Source organism: Mixophyes fleayi, chromosome 10 (assembly GCF_038048845.1).
Source record: "Mixophyes fleayi isolate aMixFle1 chromosome 10, aMixFle1.hap1, whole genome shotgun sequence".
NCBI classification, from domain to species: Eukaryota; Metazoa; Chordata; class Amphibia; order Anura; family Limnodynastidae; genus Mixophyes; species Mixophyes fleayi.
In genome coordinates, this window is record NC_134411.1 from 94,920,152 (window position 1) to 94,941,445 (window position 21,294).

The window sequence follows — 21,294 nt, forward strand, 5'->3', positions numbered from 1 at the left end:
CATCTGCTTAATTCAAATTTGCAGTTATTATAATGTATTATAATCCTATAATATATATATATAATGATTTGAATGAAGTTTTGCACTTTATGATGAGCACTTGCTGTGTAATAGGTTATATGTTAGACTATGCCAGGGTCTGTCAGCTCAGGGGGTCACCAGCCGGGTCACCAGGCCACACACACACTGATAGGCCCTCTCCTGACAGGACACTGTCAGCCTGACGTGTCACTCCTATCTGTTGCTCTGTGATTGGTGGCCGCCGCCGCTCATCATTCCGCCCCACAACCAATCGGCTTAGAGCGCCGAGAGCTGCCGGAGTCGACCAATGAGGAGCGCGGTGTGATAGAGAAGGGCGGGGCGGCGGCTGCAGGTCACATGACTGGAAGGAGAAGCTGAGACATCATGGTGAGGTCCTGGGGTCCGGGGCCCGGGGGGCCACGGGGGGAGCTGGGGTTGTGTGACCTGGGCTGTGCCTGGAGGATGGTGGGCACTGCTGTGCCAGGCGTAGGGGGGTGGAGGAAGCTGCAGGACGGTGCTGGGCCTAACCTGCTGCAGTGCTGCTGGCCTGTGGGCAACCCTGGTGCTTCCTAGTTATAGAGGGTGTGCACAGTGCTGTACTGTGTGTATATACACCTAGTGTACTGCTGGGTGTGTGTGTATATATATATATATATATATATATATATATATATATATATATATATATATACATACACACACACACACATATATACATATATACTGCTGCTGGCCTGTGGGTAACTCTGGTGCTTCCTAGTCATAGAGGGTGTACACTGCTGGGGATGGATGTAATGCAGTGTGTGTGTATACACACCTAGTACACTGTTAGAGGTGTCCTGTATGTGTTTATCCAGATACACATGCAGACCTTTTGCAGTACTGAATGTATGTACATCATGTATGTTATATATGCACACACCCATATGCTCTCTGTTTACAGCAGTGGATATCTGTATACAATTACAACTAGGGTTTGTATATAGACCCAGGCATCCTGTACAATGCTAGTAGTGTCCAGTAGGTAATATATTGTATATACACATGTTGTTGGACACTGCAGGGTTTCTGGGTAATATATTGTATTTACACACCTTGTACACTGGGGTGGTGGTGGGGTCATGTATGTTATAAGTGTATGTAGATACATTGTACACTACTGGGAGTGTCAATTATAAGATATACTGTATGTCCACATGCACACTCCCTTTCTCTGCAGCTGTGGATGTCCTGTATATAACTGCAATGAGGATTTGTATATACACCCAGGCATCCTGCACATTTCTTGTAGGTAATATATTGTATATACTCACATTATACTCTGCTCATATCTGTAATAAATGTTCATGTGGACGCACACATCCTCTCTGTTTACAGCTGGGGGTATCCTGTACATAATTTCAATAAGGATCTGTATATACACCCAGACACTTTGTCCTGTAGGTACTATACTGTATATATACAGCCCTAGGCTAGATTTACTAAACGGTGGGTTTGAATAAGTGGAGATGTTGCCTATAGCAACCAATCAGAATCTAGTTTTCATGTATTTAGTACCTTCTACAAAATTATAACTAGAATCTGATTGGTTGCTATAGGCAACATCTTCACTTTTTCGAGACCGCAGTTTAGAAAATATACCCCCTGGTGTATTGCTGGGAGTTCTGATCTAAACAGACTAATTCCAGAATATTCAGCACATTTGTTAGTGTGTTTTACAATGATTTCTAGTCCCCTCTTGTGCTTTTCCCGTATACCATTTCAATCAGGCCTGTCCAACCTGCGGTCCTCCAGATGTTGTGAAACTACAAGTCCCAGCATGCACTTCCAGCTATCAACAGGTTGTCTACTGGTAAAGCATGCTGGGGCTTGTAGTTTCACAACACCTGGAGGGCCACAGGTTGGACAGGCCTGATTTAAATAGTCCTTATCTGCTTTTGAGGGACGGAACAACAAAATAGTTTCAATTCACAATGGTGCTAGTTGAGTAAAATACACCAACATCTGAGGATCACATATAGATCAGCTTTAAATGTATCATCAAAACTGTCAGGACATGCTGGAACTTGTAGTTCAACCACACTTGGATAGGCCGCAGGTTACCTGTGATTTGTAGATCCAGTGCTAGACGTAAAGCAACACACTAACCACTCACTATTTTGTTCTCCGCCACTTATTCGTTATTATAGAATCAAAACACAATTGATACTAGGTAAGTGTAAAAAAAAACTTTAATATAAACAGATCCAGACTTTCACTCACCCACTGACATAGCCATGGTCGGTCCATTAGAATCTTCATAGCATATCACTGGTTCCAAGTGATGATACATTGTTTTATCTTTGAAGCTTCTGTACTTTACAGCAATGCATTTATATAATCGGCCAGATATTTATTGTCAATGCTGTGGGATATGACACCAATGTGGCTCTGTAAATACAGTTTGTATCCAATGCCCTAGGACAATGCACATAAAACAAACGCATTTAGTTAAAGTTGTAGGATGGCACGCACAAGCCAATAAATTAGGCAACTGAAAGTGGAAAACCTGTTATGCTAAATCAACTGCCTGCTAACTTCTAGTATAGTGCCCCATAACCTGACAATCAATTACTCCAATACAACTGCCCACCAGGTATATACAGTACCTATAACAGGCTGTGGATAGCCAGTAATGTTGCTGCCATACCTGATGACTGCAGCAGGCTTAGGCCATCATACTGACTCTGCATAGTGAATCCCATGATGCCAGGATAATGACGTGGTGGATGGTTCCCTGCACCAGCAACTTGGGGTTCCTGAACTCTGGCATGACTCGCTGAGTGGTGGTAGCACTGGGGTGCTAGAGATTGGACAAGGCATCCAAGGCCTGATTATCCAATAGGCTGACTAGGCTGCAGCCTAGGGCCTGAGGCATTTGGGGGTGCAAAATTGTGACAGGGAGAGGTATAAAGTGAAATTCATTTTAAAATATAAGAATAATTCTCCAACTTAAAAAGAAAATCTGAAAGAAAATCGTAGTAAGGTTTTAATCTTCATCATCATCATCATTTATTTATATAGCACCACTAATTCCGCAGCGCTGTACAGAGAACTCATTCACATCAGTCCCTGGCCCATTGGAGCTTACAGTCTAAATCCCCTAACATACAGACAGAGAGACTAGGGTCAATTTGATAACAGCCAATTAACCAACTAATATGTTATTGGAGTGTGGGAGGAAACTGGAGTATCCGGAGGAAACCCACGCAAACACAGGGAGAACATACAAACTCCACACAGATAAGGCCTATGACATATTCCCATGGTAAAGGCTGAAGACACTGAGCCTTCCATGGGTTGGAGCTTGAGGCTATGTTATTCGGAGAGACAAGGATGGTGGACTGACGCTGGGGGAACAGGCCCCTCTCCTGCTTCACATCGTCACCCTTCGTAACGCTCAGTCATGTCTCTGTTTTGCTATAAAGTTCTGGTTTTAACGAAAGCCGAAATGAGTGACAAAGATTGTTGTGACCCTTCTAAAAAGCCAAGTGCAACTAAGATTCTAAAAAACACAGGCACATAAACATCGGGGTGGAGGGGCCTTGTTTGGGTGGTGGTGAAGGAAGCTGGATTTTAAATTACGGACGAGTTATTTACCTACCGCATTACCTGTCATGAAAGGCGATGGAGCGCTACGAGCAAATTAGTCTAGGGCGGCTTCAACCCTGAACGTTCTGGATGCCCTTTGTATCTTTTGCTTTGCCGTACCAACTGAGTGAGGGCAACAAGCGAACTTTTAGACTCTGTTATGCATATGCTTTCTTGTATATTTCTGCTTGTGTGTGTGTATGTGTATATATATATATATATATATATATATATATATATATATATATATATATATATATATAGTGTGTGTATATATATATATGTGTATGTGTGTGTATGAAGTTTAGGGTGGATTTTGTAGACTCTGTGGCTTACTTTCATTATGATTTAGCAGTTGACTCGTGCTCTTACCCACTGCTCCATCCCTACTCGCCCTGCTTGGCATTCTTTTGACTCTGCTTTGATTCACTATTTAGTGACAAGTCTGCAATGTTTCTGAATAATGTCACAGTAATTTTGATGTCACAGATGAGACACTAGTGTTACTTATATTGAGGATAATTAGTTTAAAGGACTAAACCTTATAAATATTTTGACTGTTACTCAGTTCTAGCATTAATACATTGGATATTTGTGTTTTAATGTGGACCTGTCACCTGCCCAACATGGATATGATCATCGTTATGTGGTCTGCAGGAATATACAGACTGTGCAGTCACTAGAAACTAATGACGTTACTGAGGAATCATCATCATTTATTTATATAACGCCAACATATACAGTAGTGCTTACATAGGAATGAGACACAGGACTTCCAGTGGTCCTAAGTATTATACACAAATATATTCACGTTTTTACCCAACGCTATTTTGGTGGCCGAGGGACCATGTGAGATCTTCGTAATAGATTCTTATAAGAAATGGTATGTGTAACTATAATTATTAGCATAATTGGGGCGACCGAGCCAAGGAATTGATCTGCTCTGCCATTTTTGGGACAGGAGGTATTTTTTCCCCCTATATGGTTAAATTGGCAGCTTTTTCATTAGATCTTTTGTTTTCCTAAAGGCTGGTTACACACTACAGTGATTTCATGAAATGATCGTGCAGATCACATGATGCACAAACCATTTGGTCAGATAATGCAGGAATGTATACGCTCCCACAATCATGTTTAACCATACCAAAGCATGTCATGTCGTTTGGGTTTATAAACTTCCTAAAAAGCATGATCAACGATGGAACGATATCGTGCAAATGTGGAAGTGTGTATGCCCTCACGAACAGCATCGTAGGCAGATATCTGTAGAGGGAACAGAGTCAGGGTATTATGAGAGATGAAGATCACAGATCTGAAGGTAAATCATGAAGGTGTGTACACAGGAATCTACATGCTCATCGGGACTTTCAGTCGTTGATGAAATCACTACAGAAATCGCATCTGCAGTATTTTTCTGTAGTGTGTACCCAGATTTACGCTTGGTCAACACAGAAGTTTTTGATTTTTAAAGTCCAAAGGGACCTGTTATATCTATTTTCCAACCTCACTTATTTAACTATTAATATGGGAAAATAATGGGGTCATCTTTGTTTTTACCACGTCATCTACTGTAATAGATGAAGCAGATTTGCACCTTAAATCAGTTATTATGATATGGCAGCCTCCATGCGTATATCAAGTGCACAAAGCATAATTCTTCATATTTTTATAGTTTTATATGCATGTATTACACATTATAGTATTCATCTCTTACTTTCCTGGTACTTTAGAGTAAGATAGTGGCTCCTTATATTTGGAATATACATCAGTTATTTCATCCTTTGGTTTAGCTGGCATAGCTTCAGTTCTTTTTGTTTCCAGGTAAGTGCTCGTAGCACTTTCCAAATGGAAATAGCACCCCCATGTCCCCAGGGTCAGTGATTCACTCTAGGTCCGGTTCAGAGGAGTTTTGGTCGTGGGCAATGAGTGGCAGACTCTGCTTGTCTACATATAGCTCTGTATGTTGTATACTTGGTTGGTGAAAAAGTCTGACGATCTTTGTATTTAAACAGGTAAATCAAATGATGTCATTGTTAGCAGCCAGTCTAGCGATCTCATGAGCTAGGTACACATGTAATCTTACTGCATTGTCTGTAATAACTTCACCAACGACTGAAAGTCCTGATGAGCGCTCAGATTCCTGTGTACATACTGTTATGTGCGTATTGTCGCTAACCAATAACGATTGTCGAACCTCGATTTGTGTTTCCAATCGCACAAAGATTTATTCGCAACAAGTAGAATAATATGCTCAAGCGAAGTAATAATAAATACAGCCGTTACTTATCGCAGGCGCTCTGGATCCAGTGCAGTCATTCAATCCTGAAGTCTGGGGACAAGATGTCTGAACACTAGATGTGAAGCTGCTGCTTATATACACACAGAAATACAGTAACACAATGAAGATGGTATAGCTTGCATCTATTGGTCCAGGTCTCAGGAAGGTCCAAGGGGTTGTCAATCATTGGCTAGTTCATCCTAAGGAATCCAAAGGAGGGGGTCACCTCTGCAGGGGGTATGCTCTGCTCTTCCCGCCAAGATTCCTTAGTCTTAAGTAGTTCATAATTCCCTATCATTCATAACTTGCGTATGCACTCTGCGATTACCTCGCAGAGTGAACCAAACAGTAGGATATGTAACGAGGTTCATTATGATACCACTCATGATATGATTCCTTCAACCTGTTCCGTATATTTCACTAATATGCATGTAACTCTGATATAACATATAAATACTACTATATTTCGACATAACTGACTATTTGTTGCAACTACCATTAATGTATACTATTTTATAAGTATGCGTGTTTGTGCGAATGTATGGTAAAAGACCAATTACTGTTGCTGCCACGTGTAGTGGATGCGTACGCCCTTTCACGCCGTAGCGTGCCCTTGTACGTCGTAGCGTACCGTACGCATCTTTTCAGACAAAGACAACCAAGTTTGCTAGACTTTAATTGAAATGACTTTATCCAATTTGCTGACTTCGACAATACCTACAGGATGTACCTACAGAATGTACCTACAGATCTGTGATCTTCATCCTACAACCATCTGCTGAAAAGATCATGACTCTGTACACACTACAGATATCTGCCTACACTGCTTGTCATGAGTGCGTGCACACTTCCACACGTTGTCTCACATTGTTTCATTGCTGGTTGCGATTTTTAGGAAGTTTAGAAAACCGAATCAACAGATGCGATGTGATTTGGTAGTGTACACAATCTTGCAATATCTGACCAAACGGTGGTGAATCATGTGATCTGCACAATATTTGTGTTGATGCGTACCCAGCTTTAGTCGTGTAGTGGAGTTAAGGAGCATTTATTTTAGCTATATAGGATTGCACCATAGTTATGCTCTGGGCATAGATCCGGGACTTCCCTAGTAAACACCCATGGTGATCTTGTCTTGTGATCTCTTACCCAGCAGTTCACCATAACATGGAGATTCAGTTCTGTTTTTGTTATGCCTTTTTTTTTGGTTCATTCTCCTCTCCAGACCAGCAGATGGCACAGCCCCTTCTGGTATAAAGGAAGGGGTCATGTAACTTGTAGACGTTGGTGCCACTTCCTCCATCTTGCTGCTAGAAAGCCAACTTCCTGCCACTGCTTCCTAATGTTTCTTACAGCATTTAGTTTTCAGTAACCCAGTGAATAATGCTTTGCAGAATGTGCATTTTCATTATGTTTGTTTTCCCCCCCTCTCTCCTCCCAGCCTACAACACAGTCCCCGCAGGATGAGCAGGAGAAGCTTCTGGATGAAGCTGTCCAGGCCGTGAAAGTGCAGTCGTTCCAGATGAAGAGATGTCTGGTGAGAGACGCCCCTTGTGTCACTGTGATTATTGTCTCATGGCCCATCTAGTATCATTGTGTTATAGAGACCTTGGGGGAGATTTATCAAACCTCCTAAAAGGAAAAGTGGAGGTGTTGCCCATAGCAACCAATCAGAACCTAGCTATCATGTTCTAGTATGTACTAGATAAATGATAGCTAGAATCTGATTGGTTGCTATGGGCAACGCCTCTACTTTTCTTTGGAAGCTAAAGTTGAGTTGTTATCTTGTCTTGATACAATGTTTCAGTTTATTGTTTGGAGATCCAGCTACTATTTCTTTCCCCTTTCTTAGGGGGGTATTCAATTGTTAGCGAGATCGCTGAAATACTCGCGCTCCAAAAATATTACCGTTAATACAGTAATATCTCGCTGAAATCCAGCGAGTAAATTACCGTATTAACGGTAATATTTTTGGAGCGCGAGTATTTCAGAGATCTCGCTAACAATTGAATACCCCCCTTAGTGTCTTGTCACTTTTCACTGTGCTACAAACAATAAGTACTTAGTATTTTGTCTAATTAACAGATTGTGTTGCTATAAGGCAGTCTAGCTGTGTGAGTGTATGGAGAATGAGAGGGATTCAGTGATTCCAAACCAATAGGCAGGACAGTTTTAGGATTGGAGATTCCAGGAAACAATACTCTATATTTAAAAGTAAATAACTACATGTAGCTGTTTCCACCTCATGACAATGTCATTAACATGCTTTTGAAAAGGTAAATGTATCAGAACTTATAAACGGGAGAAGTTAAGGTGTTGCCCATAACAGCCAATCAGATTCTAGCTTTCATTTGTTGAGTACAGTCTTGAAATTGATTGCTAGAATCTGATTGGTTGCTGTGGACAACACCTCCCACTTTTCGTTTTTTTAGAAGTTTTGATATTTTAACCCCTGGGTCACCATCGGTGTAACCCACAGGCCGCCAATCCAACTTGCCTGGATTACCACAGCTTGTCATTCATATAGTGGCTGCTGTGCATTTTCTTGCAGGTGTATACTTTTTTGCCTCAAGGCTGTTAAAAGTTTAAATATATATATATAATATTTATATTTTTATCCATCAAGAGCAGTTATGCCCAGTATCTTCTCTATCTAGTGTAATTTATATGGGATTTTCCCTGAAAGTATACCTTCTTGGTATTCCCAGTTCACACAAGCCATCAGGCAACCCAGTCCATCTAGCGCTACCCAGGAAACAAGGATGCACTCAGTTTTCTGTATTAACTCCTTCTTTTCCACACGGAACTTTTAAAAACGTGGTTCTTTAGTGTAAGAACCATAATGCCCTCCCCGATTGTTGGGCTCTGTGGAGAGACAGAATTGAAACAGGGAAAACACTGTAGAACATTCCCTTACCCCCATACCCAGCGACTGTGTGTCCTGACCTTGCTGTGCCAGTATCGCCGTGTTCTCTGTTCTTGTGTAAAAAGACAGGAATGGCCTCAGTCTGGTTTCTGCTCCTCACACGGCCGTGTATAATATCAGGAACTTCCTTATTTATGTTCTTGTGCAAGACTTGACTCACGCAAGGGCCCAAAATATTCTTACATAGGCCCAATTTTAACACCGTGAAATAGCTACTGGGTTTAAAGAACCAAGTAAATTTAGGTAAAACAAGTAATTTATCTGCAGCAAGTAACATACCTCTGTTTCTAATCTGACAGTAAATGGGGGCCGCTGTATGGTGTTCAGATCTCCATAGATGAGTACAACTGGACGCTAAAAGGGATATATACACAATATTTACTTCTCTTAATGATGTGCTGGTAGATTTGTTTATTTTGTATGTGGATCTACCAGATCTGATGATTTTAAAAATCTTGATTTTTCAAGACTTAACTTAATGGGCAGCATGGTGGCTCAGTGGTTAGCACCTCTGCCTCACAGCTCTGGGGTCATGAGTTTGATTCCCGACCATGGCCTTATCTGTGTGAAGTTTGTATGTTCTCCTCGTGTTTGCGTGGGTTTCCTCCGGGTGCTCCGGTTTCCTCCCACACTACAAAAACATACTAGTAGGTTAATTGTCTGCTATCAAATTGACCTCAGTCCTCTCTGTCTCTGTCTCTGTCTCTGTCTCTGTCTTATAAAATTTAGACTGTAAGCTCCAATGGGGCAGGGACTGATGTGAGTGAGTTCTCTGTACAGCGCTGCGGAATTAGTGGCGCTATATAAATAGCTGATGATGACGATGATCTGATGGATGCTCTTTAAACATGTTCACTTCTTCCCTCACCCGCTTGGCTCAGGTGCCTCTTAGAAAGTGGTTTAAAAAGTAGAGAATAGCAGATGAGTGTCAGCTCAATGGGCTAATGAATAGGAACTTGGTAAACACCAAACTAACTTCAGTCGTGGCATAGATCTTATACCTGGAACAATTTCTATAACTTATAGCCCTTTTTATTTCTTTTCACACACATGTGGATCTTTCCTAATGGTGGCGTTTAGCCTTTTTGGTCCTTTTAGTGGCTCACCATTAAATAAGCATGTACGCCTCTATTTTGCATTGTGTGTTTCAGTTATTGTCCTGATAGGAAGCGTTCATTCTTTGTTTATCCTCCCATTTACTTTGCACAGACCTGTGGGGATAAGTGCTCCTATCATTATCTAACATAGGAGCAGGCAGAAAACCTCTGCGGGAGAATGTGTTAGTACTGCATTAATAGCTATCTCCGTGGCGTTACTCTGCGCCCCGTGCAGGACCCAGCCGGCCGTGGCTTCTGTTATTCTGTTACTCTGATCTATTATACATCCGTTATAACATGTGCACCATTTATTCCATATGTTGTAACAAGCATTTCACTGCATACAAATCAATAACCAGACCGCGCACGGCATCGTTGCTTTTGTAGGGATAGTTGCGGCAGGGAGACGACATCTGTTCTCTAGGTTTCAATTTAGAATTCACTGGACCTTTTATAACGCAGCGTAAAACAATACCCGGCCTATTTTTTTTTTTTTTAATAGAGAGCAATGAATTAAACAGCAAAACATATTGAAATTTATGCCGGTCGTATAAATCCTCATCTGCCTAATTTCCCGTGGGACAGGGCTGAAAATTGGTCCCCTAATCAATGTAAATGGCTGTTCTTGTCTGGACTCGGTGTCGTTGGCAGGCTATTAGCTGCCGCAAGATGAAGGCAGCGGACAACCCCGTCGTCGCATTCCGTTTCCTAATAGTTCTTCGTTACTTTGTTACTGTTTGATTGCAGGGAAAGTTTCATGCACCAAGTTAATGAAATTCACAAAATGAACCAGAAATATTATGTCTATGTCGATGTTTGTAATGTTCAGGTTTAGGTAGAGCTTTACATAACAAACCAGCCACGCCATGAAAACTGCAAGTAGTTTAAATTGCTTTTAGTACATTAACATTTATTTAAAAAGCGCCATCAAATTCCGGAACACTTTACAATTGGGAACAAACAGTAATAAAACAATACTGGGTGATAGTCACAGAGTTAAGAAGGTCCTGCTCGCAAGCTTACGCTCTATGGATATCATTATATTATTTTCTATCTTTATTAGTAACTCTGCAAACAATATAGCATGGAGAGATTCATCCTATGGGCTAGTAGTTAAAAAAAAAAAAGAGCTTTGTACTGCTGCTAACTGATGTAGACTAGAGTTAGGCACTACAAGTTCCAGCAGACCAGAGCCTTTTGGGGTATGTTGATTTTTTTTTTTTTAACAATAACACTTAACGGGGTTGTTTTGACCACTTGTGCTAATCTGCCTTTCCGCTTACACAAGGAATATGTTGCCATATATTATTGATGGTGTAGAACTCTTATGCAGGACTGTGTGTATAATATAATCTATAAGGCTCGGAAATACAGTTGTAAAGGCTTCAGAAATGGAAACTGGATGTAATTAAGCTATTGGGCCAGTGAGCTTATATTTGATGTTTTTGCATTTCCCTTCTTCCTTAGGACAAGAACAAACTGATGGATGCGCTGAAGCACGCCTCCAACATGTTGGGAGAACTTCGCACCTCTATGTTGTCTCCAAAGAGTTACTATGAGCTGTGTATCCTTTACATGACACCTCCTGAACGTGCGTCCTTCCTATAGTGGTCTCTGCCAGCTCTTTGTAACTCCTATATTAAGTATATGTGGGACGGGGTGGGGATCGCCCCCCTACTTGCTGAGTGGTCAGGTTTAGAAATAGGGGCGTTCTAGATAAGCAATGAGTGAGCGGACTGAATGCCACGTTTGTGTACAAGTTACTAAGGTTGCTGTAGCAGTATCTTGTACTCCTATGAAACATATGAGTTACTGTGTATGTATGATCTTGTGAGATGTTACTGTAATGCGTTTGTTTTGCTTTATTAATATTTTGTACTATTCAATAATGAAAACATATTACAGTGAAGTTTCTTTGAGATCAGCCGGTTCCACCCATGAAACTTTCCTCTCGATATCTCCTCTCTGCTGTAAGCATTTGACGCAGATCTCTTGAAAGTGGGTAATTTGTACGGTCTCTGCCTCTATCTGATGTGATTGTACATGTTGTGCTGGGAGACAAACCCTTCATGCTGATTGCAGCAGTGAGAAGAGCGCAGTGATTGCTACTTCAAGACACTAATCAATAAACTTGTTTGTGTGTCTGGTAGAAATCTGCCCGACAACAAACTATCAAGCGCCTGAAAACTGGCGTCCTACAAATCGTCCTTTTAATTTATTTTTCAGCATGTTACATCCATATAGTCCTCCTTGTGTCCGACTAGTGTATTCATTACCCTAGTATTATCTCTCTTCGTCCCATACGCTGCGCAGTACCACCAGTCGGCAATAACTGAGATTGTAGACCTCTCATAAGTATGTATATAGCTGTAGTTGGCTTCAGTGCCCATGTTACTATGCTCTTATCGATGGTGCCCCTATAATAGCAATGGAATGCATGTTAATGGCCTCTCATAACGTGGCAACAAAGTCTGCTCCATCTGTCTTGCCATTCCAGATGCTTCTTGTATAAAGTGTTACAATATTACTTGCAGAGAATATTTACCATTACTGGAGCACTGACAGGGGCAGTGATGTCCTACTTAAGTATTGAACAGCGCCACCTCATGGCCACATAACATGGAAGTTTTAGCTAAATAACAGATCACACAAACAAACTAATATATTTAAGCAAAGCATCTCGGACTTGGTACATTTATTTACTCACCATGGTCAATTTTACGAACAGTCTTTAGAATAATGGATTTCCTTAGCGTGTCCTACGACAGACATGGCAATCTCGGATGAGCTACATTACCTGGAGGTGTATCTGACTGATGAGTTTGCAAAAGGAAGGAAAGTGGCTGATCTATACGAGCTTGTTCAGTATGCTGGAAATATCATCCCCAGGCTGTAAGTAAAGCAGTTTACCTCTCTACCATTGGGGTTCTAGTTGTTTTTTTTCTGCAGACTACTCAAATCTTTGTAGCTTTAAATATATTTCTCTCCCTTTTTTTGATTTGCACAGCAGTGATTGAAGTCTTTAGCTGCTATGGGTCACTGCACAACTACACTGTTATATAAACGCCTACTGACCAATGCTTTCTCTGACAGTTACCTGCTGATCACTGTCGGCGTCGTCTACGTGAAATCCTTTTCCCAATCAAGGAAGGACATCCTAAAGGACATGGTGGAGATGTGCCGTGGTGTTCAACATCCTTTAAGGGGTCTCTTCCTCCGTAATTACCTCCTACAGTGCACACGAAATATCCTGCCGGACGAAGGAGAACAGACTAAGTAAGAATCTTTGTGGCTGAACCGTAGAGACTAATAAAAGAAATGGTATAAATGTATCCTGTGCTGGGGGCCTTTGCATTGTGTCCCTGGCTTCCAACACTATAGAGAAAGATGGCGTCTGCCACTGTAGCTTTGTACAGGGAAGTAGGGGGTTTTTAGCACCCAAAAGTGGTTGATTATTCATTATAATGGCTTGGTAATAATCGTAGTATAATTACATTTTAATATTGACTGTTGTGCAAACACCTCTGTATTATATTTAATATTCCACTCAACGTATTTGGTTTCACAGTGTGGGTGTTGGAAGTGGGGTTTCGCTGATCTGGAGGTCTGTGAAGTGTTATGGTGAAAACTGATCTATTGTTTGGTGTTTTCTGCAGTGATCTGACGGTGTCCGGCAGTGAGGAAATTACAGGAGATATCAGCGACTCCATGGATTTCGTGCTGCTGAACTTTGCCGAAATGAACAAACTGTGGGTGCGGATGCAGCACCAAGGCCACAGCCGGGATAAGGAGAAGAGGGAGCGGGAGAGGCAGGAACTCCGTATTCTGGTGGGGACCAACTTGGTCAGGCTCAGTCAGCTGGAAGGAGTCAATGTGGAGCGGTACAAGCAGGTGTGTACTGTGCCTTCTAGTTTAGTGCCACCCCAGTGTTACGGTATCTCTGCATTCATGATCGCGTGCCAATTCCCTAATAAACGACAAATCTGAATTGAAACATTGGGCCGCTAGCCACATCGATATCTCGAAACAGGATCTCCCGCCAGGTCATGGTACGATTAACTTTCTGCCAACTCCTCTTTCTTCTGTCCTAAAAACTTGAAGACTTTAGTTCTTTCCAGTTCCCCCCCCCCCCCCTCCTGTATAAGTGAGGGATGAAAGTGTAATAACAATTTTAGGGCATTGCTCTGCCTGTAGTTATAAAATCTTTATCTGTATTTCCTTGCGGTCAACCCTTGTAACATTGTCCCTTGAGTATGTCTCCATAGTGGACAATTATTCCTACTCTGCATACAGAATGAGCGCTTGAATACAGATTAAACTTACAAACCACAAACACGGAGCAAAGACTCCTATAGGCAGCCTTATAGGACTTTACCTAGTTTCTACAGTTGTGCAAATAAATTGGGGTTTGGTACAGTTTCCATTGGTTACCTTCTCTTCCCATCCTCCCTTTATCTCCCTCTAGAAGTCTTCTGTCAATCTAATTAATGTTATAATTCCCTCAATACAGCAGCAAGTGGTAATGTTACAGTTGTGCATGGAAAATGATTGATCACTCTTTATAGCAGAATGTTGTTTAGTCCTTATCACTCCCCTCCTTCCTCTTTGGCATTCCATACATATGCCTGATACAGGGCACGTTCTAATTAAAGATGACCCTGCTCTCGTAGCTTTAGGGAGATTAACGAACAGGCAATTACAAACGTTCCTTTATGTTCTTAACACTGTTGACCACACAGATTCCTTCAGCTTATATAAAGTCTCTGATGTGTTCTGTTGGGGTGATCTGTTCACTTTAAAGTTTGTGTTTTCCAGTTATTTTTCTGTTGTCTCAGTGTTAATTCCTTGTTACAATTAATTTCCTAGCAGTTAACTGTTTTCCCGAGTAGCCTAGTTAATTCTCCTTGGATAGTACCGGTAACGTTCTGCGACGCTCCTTCCGAGTCCGTCAAGTTTCCGGTGGACAGGAATATGATCTTAGTTTGGATGAATCTGGCTCCTCACTATGGGGATAGTGCTTGTGGTGTATTGACGTAATGTGTAATCAATGGTAATTGACATTCGAGCATCACAGGAGTGTGTACAAGTTACGTCTCTTTTTAACCGAGTTCTCGTCCTCTCTCAGATTGTGTTACCTGGGATCCTGGAGCAAGTTGTGAACTGCAGAGACGCGTTGGCTCAGGAGTATCTCATGGAGTGTATCATACAGGTGAGCGCAGACATTGTCTTCTACCGTCAGCCCGCTCGCAGTTCTGATCCTGGCATTATGACAGCTTGTTGGCTGCCGTTTTTATGTGGTACTCATTGCAGCGATGGTTGGCTGATTATCAGTCTGTGGCCGTGGCTTTAGTTTATTTTTATATTGTCAACGTTAATTTATATAGTACCAGCACTTAAAACAAGTCGGAGGCAAGCTTACAACCTATAGGAACATTAGAGTTTGATATATGAGGATTAGTGATACATATTACATATTGGTCCAGCCAGATTTCAAAGATAAAAAGTTGTTAGTGGGCTCTGCCCATCCCCATCTGGGTATAGAAGGAGAATAAATGCAAGTTCTCTGTGAGCTGTGCAGAGAGGCGGTAATAGGGTTGAATATTTTAGAGAGGTTAATAAGGTGGTTTGGGAATTTTATAAGATTGCCTGAAGAGGTGAGTTTTCAGAAAACGCTTGAAGGGGGAAAGATGGTGAATACAGAATGTGGATGTAGCAGGTGAAGATTGTTCTCAGATATGGTTCAGAGCTTCATAGTAAAGAGAAAAATAAAGGACATTCAAGAGGCGTAAATACACAAATAGCAAGAATTTAAGCAGAACAATATACATTAGGTATAATAGGATATATATGTAATTAACACGTGTCGTACAGAACATAAGAGGCGTGATACATAGGAGAGGGGACTCCACTCGTTACAGCGAAGTTGGAAATTCTTCCTTAGTTCCGTTTTTCCTTCTTTTCAGGTTTTTCCTGATGAATTTCATCTCCAGACACTGAACCCTTTCCTCCGGGCTTGTGCCGAACTCCACCAAAATGTCAATGTGAAAAACATCATTATCGCTTTAATCGACAGGTAAACGCGCCTGTTCCACTTGCGCCCATCACCCGCCTTCTCTGTGGGGGGTTATTTATTAACAAACGGCAAATGTGCAGCAATCCATGGCAGCCTATAGTCAGCTATGGGGCCACTAGCCGTAAAATACAAGTTGACCTGTGCAAAATCACTGCGTGTATTTGTCCAAAGACCGCAGATCCCAATCAGAGTCCTGTCCTCGGAAATTGGATAAGATTTGGATGGACTGTGTTTCATACCGTTGCTTCATTGTCTAATTCTTGTAAAGTAATCTCAATTTTCTTGTCATTATGCTCACGAGTATTGCATTGTAGCTCAGTGATGTCACTGGCTCTTAGTGAATTATTGGCTGCATTTGAATAGTGGTTCCACGAACAAAATGGCTGCCTCCATTATTGCCGCTAGTTCCATTGAATGGATGGGTTACATTGTCGTTATTGTGAAAGTTTGCGTTTTGAAGATTCATATTCAGAATGGATTCACTTCAGCTATGTACAGTGGTAGAGGCTGGATTTAGGACTGTTTCCTCTGTCCCTCACAGGTTGGCGCTGTTTGCACACCGAGAAGATGGCCCCGGGATTCCCACAGATATAAAACTCTTTGACATCTTCTCTCAGCAAGTGGCCACCGTCATACAGGTGAGGAACACGCACGACCAGAACTTCATTGCGTAGTGACGGTCCATTGTACAATAATGACTGGCCTAACTTATTAGTTCTGTATTGTCGCCATGGGAAATAGCATTGTCTTGCATTTCCTTGTATGTCAGGACCGTTGTATTTACTCTGAAATTCATTTTGAAGGTGCTCCATTCCTGCTGTCCTATTTCAGTGAAAGTCCATCCCACAGCCCAAGTCGCTGACTTGGATCCATAATTATTCTGTTCTGTTAGCTGTTCTGTTAGCTGCTTTTACATTGCAATCTATAACCTGTTTATACAACTTTTTGAATTTTTTTTTACCCCCAAAAAATATACAATCTGAGCTTCCCCTTCCCGTTATTGGGTTCGTCATCAATCTGACTTATAAGCCTTGAATCAGAATTTGCTTTTTAACGCCATCAATAGATGGCACTTTTATATACTGCATATGATGGTCATGGAGAGTCGCTCCGTTTAACACTAACATGCCTGGAAAGCTAGCTTCACGATTGAACACTCACCAAGTACTATCTAGACTAAGTAATTCAAGATCTATAGTTTATTTAACTCAGATTTTTATTTTAAATGATAAAACCTTTAAACAGTGGGCACAAACAAAAGTAACTTAGGGGGGGCAACAACAACGATGGGGGTTAAAGTTATACAGCGTTGTAGAGTATATGTGTATATGTATTTGTATGTCTGCCCAATGTATGATATTAGAGAAACCATAGACGGGTAAAGGATATGAGGCTGTGGGTATAATCGATTTGTCTCATTATTCTGACCCTGCTCTTGTTCCCTCTTGGCGCCCGCAGTCTCGGCAGGATATGCCCTCAGAAGATGTGGTGTCCTTACAAGTGTCCCTCATTAACCTGGCTATGAAGTGTTATCCTGATCGGGTGGATTATGTTGATAAAGTGCTGGAGACGACTGTGGAAATCTTTAACAAGCTTAACCTTGAACAGTGAGTAGAAATAATAGACCTCGCAGACGGAAAGCTGTTGAAGGATTTAATTGAAAGAGAAAAGAATGTGTTGTTTGTACCAGTCACTGTCTAGTGTTTGACCTTGTTATCATTACTCCAAATATCTTTCTCTATTGTCGCATCATACACAGTATTGGTCTTAAAAAGTCAATATGGTCAGTATATCTTTGGGCCGGGGGTGAGGCGGGTGAGAGCCGAATGAATCAGGGGGCAGGCGGGCGAGAGCCGTGGGGAAACCGGGGGCGGGGGGGGATTAGGTAAGCGGAGAGACATGGGGAAACCGGGGGGTGGGTGGCGGGCGAGAGCCGAAGGGAAACCAGGGGGGGGGAGGGAGGCGGGAGAGAGCCGAGGGGAAACCGGGGACGGGGGGGATCAGGCGGGCGAGAGCTGTGGGGAGACCGGCGGTGGGGGGAGAGGCGGGCGAGAGCCTTAGGGAAACCAGGGGGGAGGCGGGCGAGAGCCTTAGGGAAACCAGGGGAGAGGCGGGCGAGAGCCATGGGGAAACCTTGGGGGGGGGGGGGAGGCGGGCGAGAGCCGAGGGGAAACTGGGGGCGGGGGGGGAATCAGGCGGGCGAGAGCCGTGGGGAAACTGGCGGTGGGGGGGAGGCGGGCGAGAGCCGTGGGGAAACTGGCGGTGGGGGGGGGAGGCGGGCGAGAGCCGTGGGGAAACTGGCGGTGGGGGGGGGAGGCGGGCGAGAGCCGTGGGGAAACTGGCGGTGGGGGGGGAGGCGGGCGAGAGCCGTGGGGAAACCGGGGTGGGGGATAGGCGGGTGAGAGCCGTGGGGAAACTGGGCGGGGGAGAGCCCAGAGAAGCCAGGGGGAAGTGGGTGAGAGCCGGGGCAGAGGGTTAAGGGCCATGAGATGGGGAGGAAGTTATAATTTAGCTCCTGCATTGTTATTTACTTTACAGTCTGAGGGTCACACCTACCTAAATGTCCACTTGGTAGTAAATGGTGGCTGTTATGCCCACATGTTTTTGTGTTTTTACTATGAAAACTAAAGTGAACAGATCCTTTCAAAGTCTAGAGATAAACACGGCGGAGGAGTGGAGCCGCTCTCCTCGGTGCTCCGTTCTGTATAAACACTCTCCATAATAATACATCCTGTGGAGGAGGGAGCCGCTCTCCTCGGTGCTCCGTTCTGTATAAACACTCTCCATAATAATACATCCTGTGGAGGAGGGAGCCGCTCTCCTCGGTGCTCCGTTCTGTATAAACACTCTCCATAATAATACATCCTGTGGAGGAGGGAGCCGCTCTCCTCGGTGCTCCGTTCTGTATAAACACTCTCCATAATAATACATCCTGGGGAGGAGGGAGACGCTCTCCTCGGTGCTCCGTTCTGTATAAACACTCTCCATAATAATACATCCTGGGGAGGAGGGAGACGCACACGGTCTAGGTCCTGTGTCAGGCTGAGGATATAACATTGATACCGATCTACAGCAGCGGTTCTCACTCCACTTATTCACAAAGCAGTTTTGAAACTTATTTTAGAGCTCTCATTAGTCCTACATGTTATGGAGTATGTTACACTGACTTACATCCGTTTTATTACCTCTGTTCCTTCTGACTGGGGGCTGCTCTTATGTTGTGTCTCAGGTGTCAGCCTTGTGCTATATGTACCGAGAGCAAAGAAAACACTGTGATATATATTATATATTATCTTGGAAGAAAGACATCAGACACTCTTCAATCTAATAGAAAAATCTAATCCAACTTGTTGTTCTCTGAACATACATTTATCATGTACACTCTTCAGAGATGGAGACATTGGATTCAATTTATTCTTTTCTACTTGGAAGAGCGCTGGTCTCTCCAAGATTCTAGATGTTCCCTCCTGTTTGATTTTACACAGCTCCCATCTATTCTCCCGCTTGGGTCGTACTTTCTATTAAATGCTGCCGGTAAGAGGTATCTAGAAATCATCATGGTAACAGTCAGATTGAATTCATGTTTTTATTCGGTGTAGGACAGGACAGAAGGTGAAGACTTTGCTGTGAGTTGGTCGGCTTAGCAGAGATTGCACTATGCGGACTTAATATTCCCTGCTTCTCATACAGAGTGCAATATATATATATATATATATATTTACACCAATCAGCTGCAACGTTAAAACCTCTGACAAGTGAAGTGAATAACAGTGGTTTTCTGGTTACAATGGCACCTGTCTGGGTGGGATTTATTAGAGAACACAAGAACAGTCAGTTCTTGAGGTTGATGTGTTGGAAGCAGGAAAAGGATAAGGATCTGAGCGACTCTGACGGGCCAAATTGTGATGGTTAGACGGCTGGGTCAGACCATCTCCACAGCGGCAGGTCCTGTGGGGTGTACCCAGTATGCAGTGGTTAGTACCTACCAAAAGTGGTCTAATCCCTTAGAAGATCTGCTGTATCACACATTGCTGAAGAAGTTAATGCTGACTATGATAAAAAGGTGTCAGAACACACAGTGCATCGCAGCTTGCTGAGTATGGGGCAGCGTAGCATCAGACTCCTCAGAGAGCGCCGATTCTGACCCCTGTCCCCTGTCCACCGCCAAAAGCGCCTACAATGGGCACCTGAGCGCCACAACTGGACCATAGAGTAGTGGCCTGGTCTGATGAATCACGTTTTCTGTTAAAGCACGTGGGGCTGAGATGGCACCTGGGGCTGAGATGGCACCTGGATGCACTGTGGGAAGTAGGCAAGTTGGCAGAGGCAGTGTGATGCTCTGGGCAATATTATGCTGGGGAACCTTTGTTCCTGGTATTCATGTGGATGTTACTTTGACATGTACCACCTAGCTAAACATTGTTACAGACCAAGTACACCCCTTTATGGCAGCGGTATTCCCTGATGGCTGTGGCTTCTTTCCTGCAATAATTGATCCGGAATGGTTTGAGAAACGTGACAGAGTTCAAGGTGTTGATTTGGCCTACCAAATCTCCAGATCTCAATCTGATTGAGCATCTGTGAGATGTGCTGGAACCACAAGTCCCAGCCATGGAGGCCCCCATCTCGCTTACAGGACCTGCTGCTAAAGTCTTGGTGCCAGATACCACAGGACACCTTCAGAGATCTTGTGGAGGCCATGCCTCAACGGGTCAGAGCTGTTTTGGCAGCAAGAGGGGGACCTACACAATAGTAGGCATGTGATATTAATGTTGTGGCTGATCAGTGTGTGTACATATAGATGGATATACAGACATGTAGCATAAATTGGCAGAATGTCAGGGTATTAACCAAAGTTAGTAGCCAACTTCAGTAATGTGAGTTGTATTTTCAATGACAAAGGGCAATGTGTAACTTCTAAGTGTCTGTCTGTGTAAACAAAGTTGACACTTCAGTATAACCTGTAATTTTGTTAAAAATAGGACCATGTTGAAAGAGTTGAAATTATATTTCTTGCCCTCATCTAACCTTTGTTTGCTTGTTTATGACACAAAAAAAATAAAATAAGAGCTTGAGTCTTTCATGCTTTTAAACCATGACCCCTGTTACTGATGTGTTCTGGGGCTGCGTGTTGTGTTTATTGTTCCTCTGCAGTCGTTTGACTTTCACGTCCATCATTTTCTTGTATTGCCCAAAAGGGCGCCTGTGACTCCTCTTAATGCCACAAACAAGTAAAATAAAAACCAACAAAATAATTTGTACAATTTGT

At 42.8% G+C, this 21,294-nt stretch overlaps 1 protein-coding gene across 1 annotated transcript in view; it reads left to right on the plus strand.

Annotated features, from left to right (window-relative positions):
* The first annotated feature begins 298 nt into the window (after window positions 1-298).
* Window positions 299-21,294, plus strand: part of VPS35 (VPS35 retromer complex component) — a 44,739-nt gene continuing 23,743 nt past the window's right edge. The window contains exons 1-10 of the mRNA XM_075189220.1: window positions 299-408; window positions 7,371-7,466; window positions 11,420-11,516; window positions 12,721-12,844; window positions 13,046-13,228; window positions 13,609-13,843; window positions 15,078-15,161; window positions 15,916-16,025; window positions 16,567-16,663; window positions 17,484-17,632. Coding sequence (XP_075045321.1) covers window positions 406-408; window positions 7,371-7,466; window positions 11,420-11,516; window positions 12,721-12,844; window positions 13,046-13,228; window positions 13,609-13,843; window positions 15,078-15,161; window positions 15,916-16,025; window positions 16,567-16,663; window positions 17,484-17,632 — 1,178 coding nt within the window. The 5' untranslated portion in view covers window positions 299-405. The remainder of the gene's footprint in view (window positions 409-7,370; window positions 7,467-11,419; window positions 11,517-12,720; window positions 12,845-13,045; window positions 13,229-13,608; window positions 13,844-15,077; window positions 15,162-15,915; window positions 16,026-16,566; window positions 16,664-17,483; window positions 17,633-21,294) is intronic.